The sequence below is a fragment of the Thalia democratica genome, chromosome 5 (assembly GCF_965202585.1).
Source record: "Thalia democratica chromosome 5, ktThaDemo2.hap1.1, whole genome shotgun sequence".
NCBI lineage: Eukaryota > Metazoa > Chordata > Thaliacea > Salpida > Salpidae > Thalia > Thalia democratica.
The window spans coordinates 14,798,777-14,819,066 of record NC_139169.1 but is presented as its reverse complement, the minus strand read 5'-3'; the positions used below and the strand labels follow the sequence as shown (position 1 = coordinate 14,819,066).

The following is a 20,290-nucleotide window of genomic DNA, read 5'->3' as shown; positions in this document are numbered from 1 at the left end:
GTTAATTAGTTTTTAACTTAACCTTAAATAAAGTACCTAAAAAACTCATTCTAACTTGCAAAAAGTATTTAAAAAATATCTACTAATAGTAGTTAGATATCAAACAAATTTATTACAGTTGATTGTTGTTTAATTTTACGTAATTACAGTAAATACACTTATTATTGTATAAAAATACTTCTTCTTTTAGTAATTTTCAATAAAAAAAAGCTGTTTAATAAAAGCTTCGATAGTTTTTTAGTAATTTATTTGAGTGTAACAAATAAAATATATAAGTAAAGTTTATTACTGTTACTGTGCTTTTTTATTTGGTTATATAACTTATTGAACTCATTTATATTTTAAGCACACTTTTTTTTACTACTCTGTGTAACTTTTAAATATTATTAAATGCTATAAACGGTTTTGCCGACAAATGTTTAAAAAACTTGATAAAAATGAAGCTTAACGCTCATCCTGATTTCACCTTACTTCCCATTTCTAATACATTGCTTATCACTTATATATATATATTTTTTTATAAACTGAACTTTCTGAAGATTAAAGACAATTTTTTGTTTTTTATGAAATATATGTTCTGAAATTTTAAAAGTTGCATTTTCTTAAAAAATTATCTAAAAGCTCTTCAAGTAGGCTCTAAAGAAAGTGATTAAGTTTAAATAATCACATTGTTTATATATAAACACCCTCCAAACGCTAACAAACATCGTTTTTTTCTCAGAGGCATGGCTGGACGACCATCCTGATTTCGCGTCCTCCTACTTCCTGAGGAAGGCTTCCTCCGACATGGTGCACCAGTGGCATTTCAACAGGGAGGACCGCACGTCGTCCACCAGGTTCAATGACGTCATAATGCAGTCGAAAAACAGGATGAAAGAACACGGTACGTCACATAACGTGTTTGTTAGAATTAAAACAAGTTTTTAAGTGTTTGCTTTTTTGAAAATGATTTTTTATTAACTTTAGTCACAAATGATTCCGGTAAAAAAAAACAATCTAAAGCGAATATAAAAACGTTGTGAAAACGAGTTTGTTTTATGCCTTTTTAATTTGCCAACGATAAATTTTATATATATATATATATATCAAAACATCAAGTTTGCTTTAAAAATTACTCTTTTTTTGTTTTCATCTTTAGTTTAGTCCCCCACTTTTTCAGCAAAGTTAAGTTCATTGTCATTTTTATACCAATTCTAGAAGGTCTGTAAAAACTAAATTTTATTCTTTGAATTAAAAGATATGCACAGTGTTAAAATACATATAGAGTAGTAAGTAAGTTTGGTTATAAATAATTCTACGTAGTTTCTTTACTTTCAAGTGGTTATTTGATGTATATTAAGTTATTCTTCAAAACGGTTTTGGATCAATTTTGTAAGGTAGTGGTAAATTATAATTTTCTTAGCATAAAAAATAGTGCTTTGAAACTGAAATACTTTGAACTTAGACTTTGTATTTTGGCACTTTACTAGTTTTACGACTTTAAAGTTGCTGATTAATTTTGTTAACTTGGTTAATCTCGTAAAAAATCAACAAAAACTAGTAAACAACTTGCCTTTGTGTAAGTAGTAAAATCTAAAAGCTTTTAGTTATTAACCTGAAACTTGCCTATACAAAACTCACTTAATTTTTTTGTAAAGTAGTTTATTACAATTTTAATTACCTGAAAGCAATAATCCTAAGTAAAAGTGCAAACAATGGAACGCCTTTAAACAAAACAAACTATAAACAAAATAAATTTTAAACAAAATAAACTACAGTCAGAGCATGAGAGAAAACCGCAACTTAATTGACAGAAGCAATTAAATTTATGTGTTTGTTGAACAACAAAGTTTTTATATAATTTAATCACGATTTTATGACTGATCGATTGTTTATTTTGAAAAAAGGTCCAAGTTCGGAATTTATTTTTTTTTTGTAATAAGCATTTTCTTTTTAACTTTATTATTCAGGTACTAGTTAAGAAGCAAACACAATGTTAGTATTTTACCAAAACTTAATTTGTATTTATAATTAAAACAATTTAGAGCTCATTGCTTTTAAACTATCCGAAAAAGAGCGAAAAAATCATACAACTAAAGACAGTTTCATTAATAAGAAAAATAGTGAGAGGCTAAATAAGTTTCATAAAACAAACAAACTTTTTTGATATTTGAAACTTTGGTAAATATTTATTTCTTAACTTAATAAAAATAGATTAATCAACTAACCTAAAATTTAAACTTTAACGATTTATATTAATATTTTTTTCTCACCAGCAACTCGCAAGAAGTCGGTGATCGACCCGAAACTTGCAATGATTGCGTCATCGCGCGATTATGACGAAATGATGACGTCACCACTTGTCACCAGTAGCAACGGTGCAATCAAAAAGAAGGTCACCATAGTTGACAGCCCCAACGTCAGTCCCCGTAAAAAGGTTTAAAAAACAAATTTTGTAAAGATCTCGAATTCTAAATAGAATAACTTATATCCTTTGAAAAATTTGTCTAAACCTTTAGAAACTATTACAAGTTATGACTCTAATATTATTTAATTTATGCTTTCCAAAATTCAATTCTTACTTAGTACTCTAGTAGTTATCAATTTACTATAATATAAAAGCTTCAAATTTATTGATTCGTGAGTTTCTTATAAATATTTATCATTTAACTTATAATTATTCTCCATGGGCTTAAGTTGATAACTTTGATTGTTACTGTGAAAACAAATAAAACATATTCAATATAACTTTTTTTTACTGTTTTAAAACTTTTGGTTTCTAAGAAAACTTGTTTCGTGTGAACTATATGATTATTTCTGATAAAAACAGTTAAAAAAAAAAACAAAATTAGTACTTATGTTCTATCAAACTATTTTCATGTGTAAACATAAAGATTCAAAATGCTTATTTTTAAGTTAAACAGCAACAGTAGTATTTTTCTTACTGTTTAAAATTCTTTTAAACTTTTATAAAAGTTTATTTATTTTTATTTTGAAAGAAATTATTTCTTTTACTATTGACTTTGTTTTTAAGTTTTAGTATACAACTTATGCTTATTAAATTATTTTTTATTTTTATCACAACTTTGATTTATCTTATCAAAAATCAATTTCAATTCAATGTATAAAACGTTTAAACGTGTTTCAAACTTGTACACTGTTTTTCACTTATTTACTTGTAAATTCTTAACTTGAGCTATAAAAATTACATTTTAATATGAAATTTTTATTACGACCACTTACATATATGACAAAAATTCTTAGACATAGCTTGTTTAAATCGAAAAGTAACTTTTATATTTTAATTAGTTATGCAACTTTAGCATAGGTTTCGAGTTTTCACATAATCTTTGAATGTTACCTGTTTAATAGAAATAATTCGAAAAAAACTTTAAATTTAAATTTAAAAAAAGTTAAAAAACCATGCTCGCTACGAAAAATAAAAACACACACAAAATGGTAAATTTTTCGGACATAACTTTGACAAGGTCACAAACTTTTCAACATATTTAAAAACAACTTGGTCGTTTGATATGTTTTACACTTATGTACAGTAGCAGCTCGTACGGTTATTTACAAAGCTTTTGTTTAGTGAAACTGTCGTGACCTTGCCAAAGTTATGAAAAAGTAAATCTATCTCATTTGTGTGTGTTTTTATTTTTCGTAGCTAGTGTTGTATTTTAATTTATCCTGAAAAATATGTTTTTATAACATTTAATCTTTTATAACATTTTTATCTTTTGATTATTAATACTGAATTCGTTTTAAAACATTAGTAGGTTTAAGATATAGAAGTACAGCTAGGCTCGTTGTTTTAATCATTAGAAAACTTTTTGGCTCACAAATTGACTATTTGGATTAAAATAATAAAACAAATTTATCTTTTCAGGGCCAGAACGAGAAGTTTCAGAAAATTTTAAAGACGAGGCGAATAACCCAGTACCAACGCCCCGACCTGAACGATCTCAACAACGACGTCAGCAGTGACGTAACGGGTGACGATGACGTCATAGACGAGCGCGACATGATAATGGACCTCGTCATGGACATCACCACGGAACTGGACCTCGAGACGGTCACCCACCGAATATTGCAGGTGAAAAAAAAATAAACATTTTTTAGATTTTGCATGATTTTATATTGAAATTAGTAGAAGTTTTGTTTTTGAATTATAAATAGTTGTAAGAACGGTTTTAAACAACACTTATATTTATAAATTTTGCTCAGTTTTCTTCTAGTAATTTTAGTCATTCTGTCGTTTTCTTAGGGTATCCAGAGCTAAAAAAAATATATATTTTACTGAAGCTTTACATAATACTAATGTAGTTTGTTTAAAATTTGCGATTGGTCATAAAACTACTTTAAAATATTGTCTTCATTTACATCTAGTTTTTTTTTAATTTTTACTTTTCATTGTAAAAAGATAAAATTATTTTTATAAAATATATCTAGCGTTTTTATTATCAAGAGTTTTAACAAACAATTTTCCAGTGATTGTTAATTTTATTTTTTTTGTAATACTTAAATAAATAACATAATTTTAAGTTTATTGGTAGCTTAGTAACTTAATTTAGTTCGAACTTAAAATTTACTGACTTTTTATGTCCAACACTAGAAGCGTAAACTAACCTACTAAATAGCTTTGTTTGTTTTATAACTTTAAAAAAAGTAAAACTTAAAAACAAACTTCGCTGATTTTGACTAACTTCAAATATTTACATGATCAGTTGAAAAGTATAGTTCTAATAAAAAAAAGTATAGACTTTAAACTATAGTCAAGAAAAGTAAATAATGTAAGATTTTCAATCAAAAGTTTTATCGTTTTTAGCTCAATTGACAAGAAAGTTTTAAGATAGTCTAATTTAGTACCGGAGCTGGACTTCAAAGATTGTTTTTTAATTAACAATTACAAATTTATAACAGCTGAAGTTTGTGGGAAAGAGCGATTTAGTTCTAAAAATTGATTTTGTTAACTTAAAATCTTAATAAATCAATTTGAATTTGTATTTTTCTCGGAATAGGCGCTTTATATTTACTACCCGTAAAAATATTGATTTATAACAGTGTTCGTTATCGACTTACCGTGTTTCGTTTGAATCATGTGTAAAATTATTTTCAAATTTATTAACCAATTGTAGTTTATTTTAAACATATGGATGTTTGCTGTTTTATGCGAATTTAATACAGTTTAGAATTTATTGTTTACCGTAAGCACATTGTAAATTTAATTTACTGCTTATTGCGCATTTAACTTACGAATTTCTTTTATTTCTATGAAAAATGATTATAAATTCAATTTATTAAATTAGTTTGTATGCAGAACGTGAGCATATTGCTTAATGCAGACAGATGTTCTTTATTTCAAATGTCAGAAGATAAAAAGCACCTTGTTTCCAGACTGTTCGATATTGGAAAGGTTTATATTTATTGTTTTATAGCTGCAATGTAAAATTATAATAGTATTTTAATAAGTAAGGATGTATATTGAAATTAGGAAGACTTTGACTAGTTTAATTTCTGAAAAATAAAATAATAATAGTATCTAATTTACAGTGTAGTGTCTAATTTACACAAAAATAATTAGTCAATACTTGGCTTTTTTTTTCAAATTGTAGACATGATAAAAATAATATTATTCAAATTATATTTTGTTTTAAATATAGTTTTAAGTATATCTGACTAACTTTTAATTAAAACTAAAAAACATTATAAACATCTTCATTTAGTGAAAATGCTTATTGTTTTTTCTTGCTGTAGGAATCATCACTGCAAGACACAATAGTTCCGAACAAAAACAAAATAAAAATTGAGCTCGGCAAGGGTATAGCAGGCTTAGTGGCAAAAACTGGACAAACTTTGAACATCAGAAATGCTTACAAAGTTAGTGTAATCGATTTGTTTATTATAATTCTCGTTTAAGTTTATTTGATAAAACAGATTCCTTGTTGTGTAAAAAAAATAGACTGTTAACGTTTTTAACAATAGAATATATTGTTTTGGCAATAAAAACCTTAAAATGTTGACAAAACTTTTAGAGCTTGCTACTATATATAGCTACTAGAGGTCATAAAACATATCTAAACAAAATGAAAGTAATGCTTGTATTTATACAAAAACAGTTAAATAAACAATTGGTCAAACAGGATTCCAGATTCGATAACAGAGTCGACACAAAAACTGGATACCACACCAAAACAATTCTGTGCATGCCAATATTTGATTCTGATAGAAAAGTTTGATTTGTTCTAAATTATTCAAATGCTTTCAATACTTTATTTTAGATATAAAATGCACGCCATATACAACGGTTTGTTTTCAAGAAATAAATTTCATAAAATTTAGACCACTTTAACATTTATACATAATTCTGTAAAATGTTTAGAAATGCTTTTATAAAATTACATTTAAGCGTTTCAATAAAACTATTTAGTCTTTCAAAATTTTAGAAATTTTCAAAATCTATTTAAAAATACAGTTATATAGTGAAATTAACAAGTTTTTTAATTCTTTCTGGTAACAAGTTTTACTTACTACACAAAATTGTTTAAATTTCGCACAAAAATACACTTTAGTTAAATATAAAGACTATAAACTCATGTAAAGTTCGTAAACAGCTCAATTATCAGGTGATCGGGGTGGCTCAAGTGATAAACAAAAGCGAGGGGTGTTTCACCGAGAAGGACGAGAAAGTGTTCGGTCAGTACCTGGGATTTTGTGGCATCGCCTTGCACAACGCTGCCATGTTTGAGCGTCTGCACGTTGAAAACAAAAGAAACGAGGTTTTTTTTTCTGTAACATGGTTACAACAGTTTCTGTAGTATGGGTATTTTATTGAGATTAAAAAAATAAAAAGATTTTATAGAAAAAGGATTTTATATACGTTTTTTTATTGTTTTAGAAAGTTAAGTTTAATCATTACATTTTTATCATATTGTACGTCGGTTAGAAATGAGGTTCATCATTTTTTAATATGGTTAAAAAAGTTTCTGTAGTATGGGTAAAGTTTTATTGAGATTAAAAAAATAAAAAGTTTTTATACAAAAAGGATTTTATATACGTATTTTTGTTGTTTTAGTAAGTTGAGTTTAGCCATTACATTTTTAACATGCTTTACGTAGGTAGCCTTCGAGTTAATTTCAAAATATATTTACGAGAAAGCTAAGTTTTTAGTTTCAAAGTTTTCTGGAAAACAATAAAAGCATTACGCTAATAGATGAAAACTATTCTTTTCAAACAAATGTTGTTCAATTATACATATAGTTTAGCTATTGATTATGCTCTGTAAAATATTGCATTAAAGCATGTTGTTTAAAATAGTGCAACCTTTTTTAACTTATGCTTAAAAAAATAATGTTGGTTAATTAGTGTTTAACAAAATCGTAGAATTACTTTCGAGAATTAAGAGAAAATATAAAAAAACAACTAATTGAGTACAATTTTATTTGTTCAGCAAAAGTTTACAAAACAATTATTTTCAGTAAACTTAACGAAAACACAATAATTTAGGTACTGACGTCAAAACAAACAAAAAAAATTTTTAATTTTTACTCGTTACGCAATATGAGACACTTAAGTTATTCGTAACAAATATTTAAAGAATATTATATAATATTAAAATAATATTTCTAAGTTGACATCTCGTTACGTAAAAACGTGTGCAAACTTTCAAAATTTGTGCTATTTTTAAGTATAACATTCTAAAAATACCTATGAAAATAAATATGTGACTTACCTACTTAGTATATAAGTATACTTTTTTTATAAAATGATGAATAAATGTTATTGGAACAAGAACTAACTTAAAACTCTGTTGATAAATTTTTAGAACAGGCTTAAAGCTTAAAAAGAAGATTAAGCATTTAAAAAAAAAAAAAACTTTCACACTTATAAAAAATATAACATATGCTATATACTATGTAGTAAAATTATAACATAACTACAATTATACAACATAGTTATAATTTGAATTTTTTAAATGTTAAGTTCATCAAATACTAACTAACAGGTATTATTAGAACTTGCGAGGCTACTATTTGCCGAACAAAACTCGCTGTCGATTGTAATTGACAAAATTCTCCTGAATGTCACTACGATTCTTCAATGTGAAATGGCATCTGTGAGACTTATTAAAATTCCAGACAACCCAGGTTTCTAAATGCTGTAAAGTATACGATTTTCTAGTACTTAAAATAAAAAAAAGTAAACTGCGATTAGTTGATCTAAAACATTTTAAATAGAAGCCCTATTATTAGTTAAATTAAGCTAATTTAGTTAAGTAACCATAAGCCAGAAAACTTAGACTTTTTGTAACTTTATTAACTATTGAAACCAAATTTTGGTTTCTAAAACATTCCTTTTACAAAAATTGTTTTAAAACAGCTTTCAGAGATTTTTGTCATTACGAGTCTAATTATTATTTTTTGGTTTTGGGTTTAACGATGTGCTGAACAAATTTTTATTGTTTACTCTATTATAAGCATGACTTGTTTTGTCGTTGTAGATTACTTAAATAAAAAAGTTTACTTCTTTTTATACAGATTCAGTTAAGCAAACATACGAGCACATCGCCCATGAAAACATGCTGGACAAAAACATGAACCTCGAAAACGTTCCGTTCAGTGCTCCACTCATGAACTTCGTGCAGCACAGCAGAACTGTTAGCTCACAACTGTTGTATTTGTTTTAGTTAAATTACAAAAAGAGGAAAGTTTTAATCAAAACATGAAAATAACCTAAAAACCTAAAAAAAAACTTATATTTGTTTAGATAAAAGAAACTGTTTTAAATTTTGTATAAAACTTTCAAAAGTTTATTACCATGTAAAAGACAAATATGTATCTTATCTGTTTTTTTATAAACAAAGTGCACTCCAATATTGTTTTGATTGTCAAACTAAAAGTTATGCGTCAATTAAAATACCTTTTGATAAGTTGTATATTAAAACATTACTAAAAGCTTTAAGCTTGCTCATAGTTACCTTAGTTAAAAAGATAAAATTTACTAAAAAGGTTGAACTTTATTAAACTTTAGCTTCAAACTATTCAAAAGTAAAACACAAGAAAACCAGTTGATACTTTGTCAATAGTTAAAGCATATATTTATTTTGTTAGACGAATAATAATAATAAACAAAAGTTAGACACAAATTTTAACTTGAATTATTTTTTAAGGACAAAGCATGCTTAATATTATTTGTTAAGTAGTTAAAGATTTTTAGAAAGTATACAACATAAGATTTTTTTTAGTAGAAATTTTGCGAAACTTATTTAATCGTTTACAATTAATAAGTAATACACAAAAATTTTAAGTACTTTAATTTATTTTTTCGTTGTTGAAATTTATAAAAAATATTTGTGATCTTCTAAATTTTAAAAACCGCAAAGGCAAAAATTGAACTAATAGTTCTATCACACAAAATTTATCAAAAAATGTTATTAAAAATGTAAAAAGATTAACACGTAAGATTTATATATACTTTTGTTTATACACATGTACATATTTATCATTAAGCTAATAATGTGCTATGAAAAAAGGTAAATTACAAACTAGTATTTTGACCAAAACTAACCATGTAACATTATTCACAGCTTCATAAAAGATTTGATGTTGTCGGCATATTGTAACATACTAAAAATAGCTTTTTTGTTTTTTACTTAAAATATAAAAGGTATATTAAAAAAGTATTTATTTTTCCAGCCAGTCAACATAAGCGATCCATCGGAAGCAAAAAACTTGCCCTTCGAGGTATGAAACTTTAATGTTAACCATTTATAAACAAATACTTAAACAACGATTTTAAACACTAGATGGAGGAACACATATGTGGGTTCAACTACAGAAACATTCTTTGCGTTCCTGTGTATGACGGTGACAACCAAGTTATCGGTTTGTTCATATAAACTTAGTCTACAGCTTTTTAATAGATATTTTGCTTAAAATATTTGCCGGTAAAATTCTTTTTGCTTAACATTTCAGTACATCAGATTAAACTATGTTAAGCATGGAAAATATTCAGTATAATCAAAATACTAGAGTACTTGGTGAGTTTGAAAATTTTGTTGTCATTCAGTTTTCAGACTGATGACTAGCATCGTAACTAATTTAAAATAAACATGTTTATTGTTTACTGGTTTTAAACTTCAAAGACCACGAATAAACATACATGATAAATAACAATGATTCTTTTTAGGAGATATTATTTTTACTTTTTAATTTTTTTATATTGATACTTCTTAGGAGTCATCCAGCTGCTGAACAAATCGCTTCGTTCCGGATCGAGCAAGTTCACTAGGAGCGACGAGATACTATTGGAGGCTTTCAACATTTTCTGCGGACTGGGGATTTCCCACGCTCGAATGTACGAGGCAAAAGCTAAGTTGTCGGCAAGGCAGCAAGTCGTGCTGGAGGTTGTTTTATAACGAATAAATTTATAAACGTTACGTCTCTTGTATTGATTCTTGGGTTCTTAACTTATTTATAACTTAGTACTTTAAAAATTTAACAGGTCTTGTCGTATCATGCAATAGCACCTAAAGAGGAGTATAACCATCTGATGGTATGTTTAATAAGCGTTGAATTTTTTTTCATATATTAGTGTGTAAATTAAGAAGTAATATAAAGGAGAATGTAACGATTTAATAGTAAGCTAAATAATAGCAGTGTAGTTTTTATCAATATACTAGTTTTTTATATCAATTTATAATATTTTATCATATCACAACATACATACCAAACAACTATTTTCAATAAGTTCATTAAAATTAGATCTTAGTTTATCTGCTATAAGAAATTGAATAAGACATGTTTTTGTATTTTATTTAAACGACAATAATTACTTTTATTATAAAGTGAATAATAATGCCGCCAAAAACTATTATTTCCACTTTAAGATTTTATTATTCACAATAATTTGTTTCTAACACAGGTTGAAGAAATACCATCGTCAAAAAAATTGGATTTGTTTTCGTTTCACTTCAATGACCACATACTAGATGACGATAAAACGATGAAGGCTTCGTACAGAATGTTCATTGATCTTGATCTGTTCAACAAATTCCAAATTGATCAAAACGTTAGTGAATGTTAATAGAAAGTTAAGTAAAATTTATATTTTAATGATGTTGTTTTGTACATTACAAACTTTCAAAGCTGTTGTTAAAGTAGAAATTCGTTAGTTAGATTTGTAAGAAAACGTTGTATAACTTCAATAACAAAATTAAAAAAACATCATTTTGAAACAACTCATATAAGTTTTGATTTAAAAGCAACTCTATCCAAACTCACTTACTTTACTTTGTAATTTAAAATACACAGAGAAAGCAATATTTGTTAGACAAATACAATCTAGCTGATTGTATGCATTTGTTCTTATATTGGCTCACCGCGACCGGCTAATCAAACGTAAAACTTTATTTATTTTGTTACGTTAATCAAAGTTTTATACACACCGTATAACGGTATACATACCAATAATTTTGTAATACAATACAGAACAACAAACATGAAAATGATTTGTCTGCTGAAGAATTTATTACTACTTCTCAGAAAAAAAAACAGTTTATACTACTCCTAGAACACTTACAATTGTACAAGAACACTTAAAAATTAATTCGGCTTGAAATTAAGTAGCTACTTTTAATTGAACTTTTTACTTTGTTTTACAAAAATAAAGACAGGGAAACAAAAATTTAAAAACTCCTTTTGCATGAATACTAATTTGTATTTTGTGCATTAGTACAACATTTCACCACGACCGGCTAATCAAACGTGAAAAACTTTGTTAGTTTTATTACGTCAATCAAAGTTTTATTTACGTAATATAAACCGTATAACGGTAAACACACCAACAAACATTGCAGTTCAATACAGAACAACAAACATGAAAATGATTTGTCTGCTGAAGAATTTATAACTATTTCTCAGAAATTAAAAAAAAAAAGGTTTACACTATTCCTAGAACACTTACAAATGTTTAAGTATCCGAAAAGACTAAGAAATAAACCTTAACTTTAAAACTACACTTTTTTGAATCTAAGAAAAACTCAAAAACTCTCAATAGTTTTCGACCAAGCAAAACTTTTTTTTTGGCTAAACTTTAGCGTTATAATTTCTTCCTTACCCACGACCTACCAAAAAAAAAACCAAGTGTTAAAATCCAAAACAAAGTGGTCGGCTTCGGTCAAGCGTAACTACTACCCTGCCGAGTACTACAACCTAATCAAAACTAACCCAAGCGTTAAAATTTCACAGGTGTTCTGCAAGTGGTTGGCTTCGGTCAAGCGTAACTACCGCCCTGTCAAGTACCACAACCTAATCAAAACTAACCCAAGCGTTATAATTGCACAGGTGTTTTGCAAGTGACTGGCGTCGGTCAAGCGTAACTACCGCCCTGTCAAGTACCACAACTTAATTAAAACTAACCCAAGCGTTAAAATCCCCACAGGTTTTCTGCAAGTGGCTGGCGTCGGTCAAGCGTAACTACCGTCCGGTCAAGTACCACAACTGGCGCCACGCCTTCAACGTGTGCCAAACCACATTCGCCATGCTGACCATGGGCGGGCTGGGCCAGTACTTCGACGATATTGAGAGGCTGGCGTTGCTGGTCAGCTGCTTGTGCCACGATCTGGACCACAGGGGCAGGAACAACGCGTTTCAGGCCAAGTTGGTGCTGATTGTTTAGTTCATAACTCTTATATTATTATATATACTACATATCAAAAGTTTATACTTTAAATGATTTTGTAAAAATATTTTCATGCCAAGTCAATTATATATTGTATTTGAATACTGGCTTAAATTTTTTTAACTTATTGTTTATTTAAACAATTTTGACCATGTGAAGAGCTAGTAGCGTAGTAAAAATAGTTTTTTGATTAGTTAACATAATGTTACTATTTTTATGACCTAGTTGTTTATTTATTTATTTATTAAAAAGTTTTATTTGCTAAAAAAATTAAGTCGGTTATTTTACTTTGAAAAAGTCAAAACATTTTATACTATTAGTAACATCAAAATAAAAGTACATATTTTCAGAATAGAACATCCATTGGCAAGATTGTATTCTACATCAACTTTAGAAAATCATCATTTAGACCAATGTCTGATGATACTACAAAGTGAAGGTTTTATAACTTTTATGTTTGTTTATTGTTTTAATTTTAAAAAACCACAAAAAAAAGTCAATTTTTTCTTTATAGAAAACATGTCACTCACTTTTCTTTTACTAACGATCAAATTTATGAGTTGGGCAAGCAAACAAAATTTTGTGTCAAAATACCTGCCTACTTAATAGTCAAAACTTAATTATCCAAAAAAGACGGAAAAAAAGATAAATATGTTTGCAGGTACGTCACTTAGCAAACACTTGAAGGATTAAAATTCAAACATTCGTGTGTAGTTATCTTAAAACCCCAAATCCCAAAGCAAGTATTTACCAAACTTTAAAAACATCAACAACCGAACTATGTGATTACTGCCACCAAACAAATATTCAGAAATATCTGTTGGAATTTAAAATAAAAAACTAATAAAAATTCAAATACCAATAAAAAACAAAGTTTTAAGAACGAGTGTTGCGTATAACAATCCATATATCTTCGCTGGCATAAACGTATTAGAATTCTAATAAATAACAACATTTTATAAATTCCATTACAGAGAAAATCATAAAACTTTTGTAAAATAACAACTGAGTAATTTTCATTTATTGGTAAAGTTTCTGTTTAGTTTAGTCAACGGATTTTTTTTTTAGTTTTTGTTTTTGTTAAATTACAGAACTTGTGTAACTGCCTTAAATAAACTTACTCAATATATGTTTAAAATAAATAAATATTTGAAATTATCTAACAATCGTTTTATTTTGGTAAAAATAACTTTGTGAGTTTTCAATCTCTAGCAATTTAATATTTTTCTTACTAAAGACTTTGTACTTAAATTATATTATATTAGTTTCTTATTACAATCGTAATAGAATTTCCTTTTTCATTCAAACTATGAAAAGACAATTAGTCTCGTAAAACATCTAGCTATAAAAATTAAATCTTTTCAAGCAAACAAACTTTTGATGAGTAGAATAGAAGTGCATGCTTTTTAATTAATATAACAGTATTGTATCTATATAATTTTTTTTGAAACTTTCATCACCTTATTTCTCACAGTTTTAGCTTAGATGCAAGACAGTGGTTACAATCAATGATGAAAAAAAAACATAGTTTGCTAATTAATTCTAGTTATATTTCTAGTAATAAACTACTTTCAAATGTTTAAACCTGTGAATGACTATTGCCCAATCAAAACACAGGATGCGAGATATTGTCTCAATTGAACCAATCAGAATACAGCCACGTGATTGAGCTGATCAGGCATTCGATAATATCAACTGACCTGGCGATATACTTTCAAAGGAAGGGAAAATTTTTTGAGTGCGCCCAAAAACAAGATGTTGACTGGAACAAAAATAACAACAGAGCTTTACTTAGGTAGTTTTTTGTTAATTTAATAATCTCTACAATTTTAATTTATACTACAGTATAATTTTTTAAATTTAGGTTCAGAATAAAAAACTGTAAGACTTTAAAATATAATGAAAGATGTTTTTTATAAGTTTTTTTTAAATATTTAATTAAGGAAAGAAAACCTTGAGTAAAACCTTGAGTAAACTAGTTGTTTACTAAGGTTTAAATCATTTCACTGAAGATTTTTTCAAGTAACTGACCAACAAAATTTAGTACTCAATTAAACAAGTGTAAATTATTTATTGCTTTACTTAGGTCGTAGATAATAATATTAAAATTAAAATCAAAAAGTGATCTGTTTAATATTTACTGTTCTTCCTAAATCTTACCTAAGTCAGTGCTTTAAAGAAAGTGTTAAACTATTAGTTTATCACAACACTGAACTTTTATAGTAAAACATACCTTTTGTATTTGGCTACTTAAATAAACCTTATTTGTTTAATAGAAATAATTCTGAAACAACTCGGCTTATGGAACGTACATATTTATCTAATTTTCTCAAACTCAAAGCTTAAATCAGCCTTAGTCTAATTTATCAATAATAGTATTTATTTTAAATTAAGCATATTTACTAAATATTTAAGATCGATGTTAGTAACCGGAAGTGACATAGCTGGTATTACAAGACCTTGGGAAGTTCAATACAAGGTATAAATATTTTAAGTAAGGCTGTGTTATGCTTGCACTATCTGCCATTCATTTTGCTTAATTCTTATGTTTTATGTGCAGACTAATTCATAATGTGTTCGTTTGGTGTTTGGTTGAAGATTTTGCAAAATAAATTTTCTATTCTTTTAAAGTATGTTTGTCATTTGATTAGAATACCCTTGCTTTTCTCAAAATAACCAGGATTTGTTTTTATTAAGCCTTAGCTAATAAAGATCAAAAACTAGAGGCATATGAAATAACGCACTAAGCTGTTTAAAAAAATATATTTCTTTTACTAAATAAAATTATTTAACAAACAATAGTAACACCCTTAAATAAAAAAAAAAAATGACTGTATGGCAATAAGTAGATAAATTCTTGATTATACATAAACAACAAAATAGCTTGATATTTTACACAACTTCGCGTCTTAACTTGTAATACTATGTAGTTTATGTACGAAATTTACTGTTATTTATTGACATAAACAAAAAAACAAAAAAGTAAACAGGTTAATTGGATTTATACTATTTTAATTTAAAAAAACTAAAAGCACTATTTTGTTTGTCTATATCTCATAAGTATAAAAATTTTTCAAACACCGAGAATTTAAAAACACTTTTAGTGAACTTCTAAAGTTTCTACGCTTCACCAAGTCTAAAAACATGAAACTACTTTATAACTTTATTTTTCGTAACTAAACTAACTTTATAGTTTGTATGCTGCTGTAAAAATAATGCTAAGTCAATTGCAATACCATTAGTTCAATTTTGTCTAAATGCCCATAAAATTTTTCTTAGATTTAAATTACTGACAAAAAGTAATTTCGCTTCCTAAAAACGAAACTATGTTTCTGGAAAACTAGGCTTTTCTTCTATTCTTTTAGTGTAATTAATTTAAAGTATCTCAATATTACACAAAATATTAAAAACATAACTATGACGTTATAAGAAAGATAAATAAAATAGTTTTGACACAAAAACAAAATAGTTATGACCTATTTACAAAATGATTATGACACATTAGCTAAATATTTATGACGTATTAACAAATTAATTATGACGTAATAGAAGCATGATGATGACGTCAACGGATATTGCAGCAATTTGTAAACCGTGGTATATTCAGAGAAAGGTAATTGAAAACATGTAAATGTGTTATAATTTGTCACACGAGTTTGAACGATTATAATAAAAAAATTTCTTGTAAATTTGTGTTGTGTAGATTGTGTTAACTAATTACTTAATGAATTAAAAGTTATCAGAAGTTATTTTTATTGAATGAATAGAAGTTTTTATTGTAAATAAAAGTTACATCTATGATGATAAATTTTTTCTTTTTAAAAGTTGTTGGTATGCATCATCATATGTGCTCGAAACCATGATAAATTAATTTCGTCTACAGTTTAAATTTATTTTGTAAGCATGTTGTGTATAATTTGCAAAAAAATCTTAAATGATTCAACATGTTAGTATGTGTCTTTTGTGATTATAGCAAGCAACTAATGTTTTTAATAACTTTTAAGTACCATTTTTTGTTTATATTTTCAGTGTTTTTTTTACTTTTAATAATAAATCTTAAATAAACTAGCTTATATTTTTCTTAATCATTTTACTTTCTTGTCTGATAGTTAAAATACTACAAAAAGTCGTTTATTATTACTTTCAAAACTTGTTTTTAATTTTATTAGCTTATCTACTTAAAACAAAATTGTTAAATTGCTTTTTAAAAACATCTTTAAATCTTTTAAAGCTATTTAAATTAAGTTTTGTAGTCAATAAAAATAATATAAACAATAACTTTTTACATGGTCTTGTCTCGAAAACTTTGAAAAAGTTTGGTAATAGTTAATCAAAGAACTGATGTTAATTAATACTTGGTTTGAAAAATCATTGTAAAATATAATTTTATATTTAAAAAAATATATTACTTATTAAGAGTTTCTGTTGTTCCTATTACTTTTTTTAATCAAGTTTTAAATTAAAATAAGTCGTATGCTTATTGCTTATGTGTATAAAAATATGTTTTCATTATAAACTATGAACAAAATAGATAGAAAATGTTTAAGTTTTTTTAGATTCTACTTATGTTACCAACAAATATAATAAAGGTTTAAAAAAATCAAAATAAATGATACTAAACCTAGTTTATTGATGTAAATTTTATTATCTAAGTTTACGATTTTGAATCTACAATCAATGTTATTAGTTTCATTAAATGAAATTTTTCAACCACCAGATAGCGCAAGAGCTTGCGGAGGAGTTTTTCGAGCAAGGGGACTTTGAGAGGTCTAGGTTGCAGCAGCAGCCAATAGAACTGATGGACAGGGAGCTGAAGCACAAGCTTCCCAGCATGCAAGTCGGGTTCATCGATGCCATCTGCATGCCGCTGTATGAGGTAAAAGAAATAATGTTTATTATTTTTTATTAATTCAAACGTATTGATACCCAATTTTATTAAGTACTTATGAGTAACTACTAAGTGTGAGGTATTAGAGATAATATTTATTATTATTTTTTATTAATTTAAGCTTATTAATACCCGATTTATAAAGGCACATATGAGTCACTACTAAGTATGAGGTAATGGAAATAACCATAGAATAAACATATTAACTTTTGTTAAACATTTATATATACTGATAGCATATACTACAATATATATGAGTGTTTAGGAGTTACCAAGTTTTCAACAAAAATAATATAAGACTCTACAAGTTTTTAAGTAAAAACTTAAAAAGATAATTTAAAATACACTACAAGTTAAAAACCTAATTATTTGTTTAATCGTATTTATAGATGCCATATGAACTTTACGAGGTAGTAAAACTGATAATTTTTTTAAGCGGTACTAAAACTTTAATGTTAACAAAAAAAAATAGCTGTTAGATTTTTAAATCAATAACTTTGTGGTTAAAAGCCGTAACAAAAAACTATGTAATAAAAAAAAATATTAAACACAACATGTTTCAAGATATTTACCTATTTACGAGAAATTAAAGTTTAATGTAAGACATGTACAAATTTGGTGACATAGTTACAATGTTTTTTGATTTTTCTTTGACCTTATGCGAGTTATGCTTAAGTGTAAAATGTAGCGAAATAGTATACTAAAATATAAAAACTATAACAATTTTGGCTAGTGCTATTAGACTTATGTAATTACTACGTCAAGTATAAAATAAAATTTAAATAGTTAAGTTTTTGTTAATTTTAATAGAATTTTTTTTAGTAGGAAGGTAAAAAAAAAAATTCACAACTTAAAAACTATTAAATTGAAACAAACTTTTTTTTTATCAAGCGATTTACTATTTACGACAACTTAAACAATATTAAAGCGCTTTTAATCAAGATTAATTTGTTGATAATAAAAGAAAAACGCTGTAAAAGTTTTTTCTAAGGGTCTGGTGTATAAAGGAATGTTTGTTTATCGAGTCGTACCACCGTAAGAGTATTAAGATATATTTTTAATTGTTTTGTATGAAAATAGTCACTAAAATTAAAACCTCATGCTTCTCAACTAAACTACTAGATTAATAAGATATATCGCTGCGCCTTGTTTCAGAAAATTTTTCAACAGGACACAATAAACTAATTGATGTATTTTATTTTATATTAACTGTTAAAAATCGTAGTGTATGCTGTGAAAACTAGGCTTTTACAATAAAAGTAATTAGAAAAATCAGTAATCTGCTAAAAGGTTTATTACAAAAGAAATATTTGAATAATATTTTTTATACAGCACCTTTACAAAGTTTCACCCGACTTAAAGCCACTGTTAGAAGGATGTCAACACAACAGAAAAAAATGGAAGGAAGAAAGTGATAAAGAAAAAACAATTACTGTGTTTTGATTGGTCAACACATTGATACTTTGTTATGATTGGTTAAAACATTAGTATTTGTTCTTAAATAATTTTCATTTGTAATAAGCGTAGTTTTGTTTTTGAAAGAACTTTAAAAGGTAAAAAGAAATATGAATGACTGATAAACTTTTAATATAACTATTTAAATTAAAAAAAAAAAACATTTTTCATTGTTTTTGCTTAACTTTTTTAAAATTTTAGCTTAAAAATAGTTTTTAAAAATTTTTGTTTAATGCATTTTTTACTTTTAAAATCTTATTAAAAATACAAATGACAAATGCAAAACTTCTTAGTTTAGTTTGAATCGGTTGTTTTTAGATTTTTCTAACATTTTGTAACTTAATATTTTAACCTTTATATTTAAGTGTAGCTATAAAAACAGTTATCTAAATAGTGTTAACAGAAGTCACCTTTTTTTGTTTATATTAAAATTAAAATTTTGGCTTAGATTATAAACTATTGAATTAAACTAATGAAACGACTGTTATGAACTGTTATGTCTATTTTACATAACAATTTGTTCATTATTTGTACAATAGAACTGTTTAAACTACTTCTAATATTTATTCTGATTTACAACAGTTTTGAAATTACGATAAAAGATACATATATGTATTTCTAATCGGTTGTTAATACAATACTTAAAATGATATCAACAAATTTAAGAACCAATTTGTAACTAGAAGCGTTTTATTTTAACAATTTAATAAATTCTTATACATGAACGATTTCTCACAAAAAATGGTTTTTTAGAATTAATCATATCGAGAAAATTTTTGTGTATGAAATATATATTAAATTCTAAAAAATTTTAACATACTAATTTTAAAAAATATAATGCTTTAGTAAAAATATTTTATGAAGTATATAATATTATTATTAATATATTGCAACTTACTAACTCACAAACCGATCAGAAACGTTACACAAACTAAGTTTAAAACTTACAGGAGCCGCACTAAAAGTATCATTATTGCCAATAAAACAATAAAATAGTATAGTTAATAAACAAATGAAGTAAAAATATTAATTATTTCTATAAAATAGAGTTTATTTCGAAGAAACAAAAACAAAAGCTTCGTGTCTTACAAGATAACAGTTTTATCTATAGAGGATTGTTTTATTGCATCGTTTATTGGACAGAGACATATAGAGTTTCCATTACAGACAATTAAACTGTAAACATTTATTTTTAAACTTGAAAACAATTTTATTTAGCCAAGCTATCCAAAAGTTTTAAGCTGCATTAGTATTATCAAATTTATGTTTGTTTTTACATAATTGTAA

The 20,290-nt window shown here is 26.2% G+C and overlaps 1 protein-coding gene across 1 annotated transcript; it reads left to right on the top strand.

Annotated features, from left to right (window-relative positions):
* Positions 1 to 717: 717 nt before the first annotated feature.
* Positions 718 to 18,991, top strand: LOC145836268 (cGMP-specific 3',5'-cyclic phosphodiesterase-like; the record flags this gene model as incomplete). The annotated part of the gene is made up of 20 exons (XM_082944087.1): positions 718 to 883; positions 2,256 to 2,416; positions 3,869 to 4,075; positions 5,300 to 5,395; positions 5,737 to 5,859; positions 6,123 to 6,212; positions 6,606 to 6,758; positions 7,985 to 8,126; positions 8,517 to 8,635; positions 9,675 to 9,722; positions 9,785 to 9,863; positions 10,215 to 10,384; positions 10,483 to 10,533; positions 10,903 to 11,049; positions 12,421 to 12,638; positions 13,011 to 13,099; positions 14,278 to 14,455; positions 16,210 to 16,273; positions 17,378 to 17,536; positions 18,881 to 18,991. Coding segments are annotated over 20 exons (2,571 nt in total), but the record flags the coding sequence as incomplete, so codon positions are not given.
* Between the last annotated feature and the right edge of the window lie 1,299 nt (positions 18,992 to 20,290).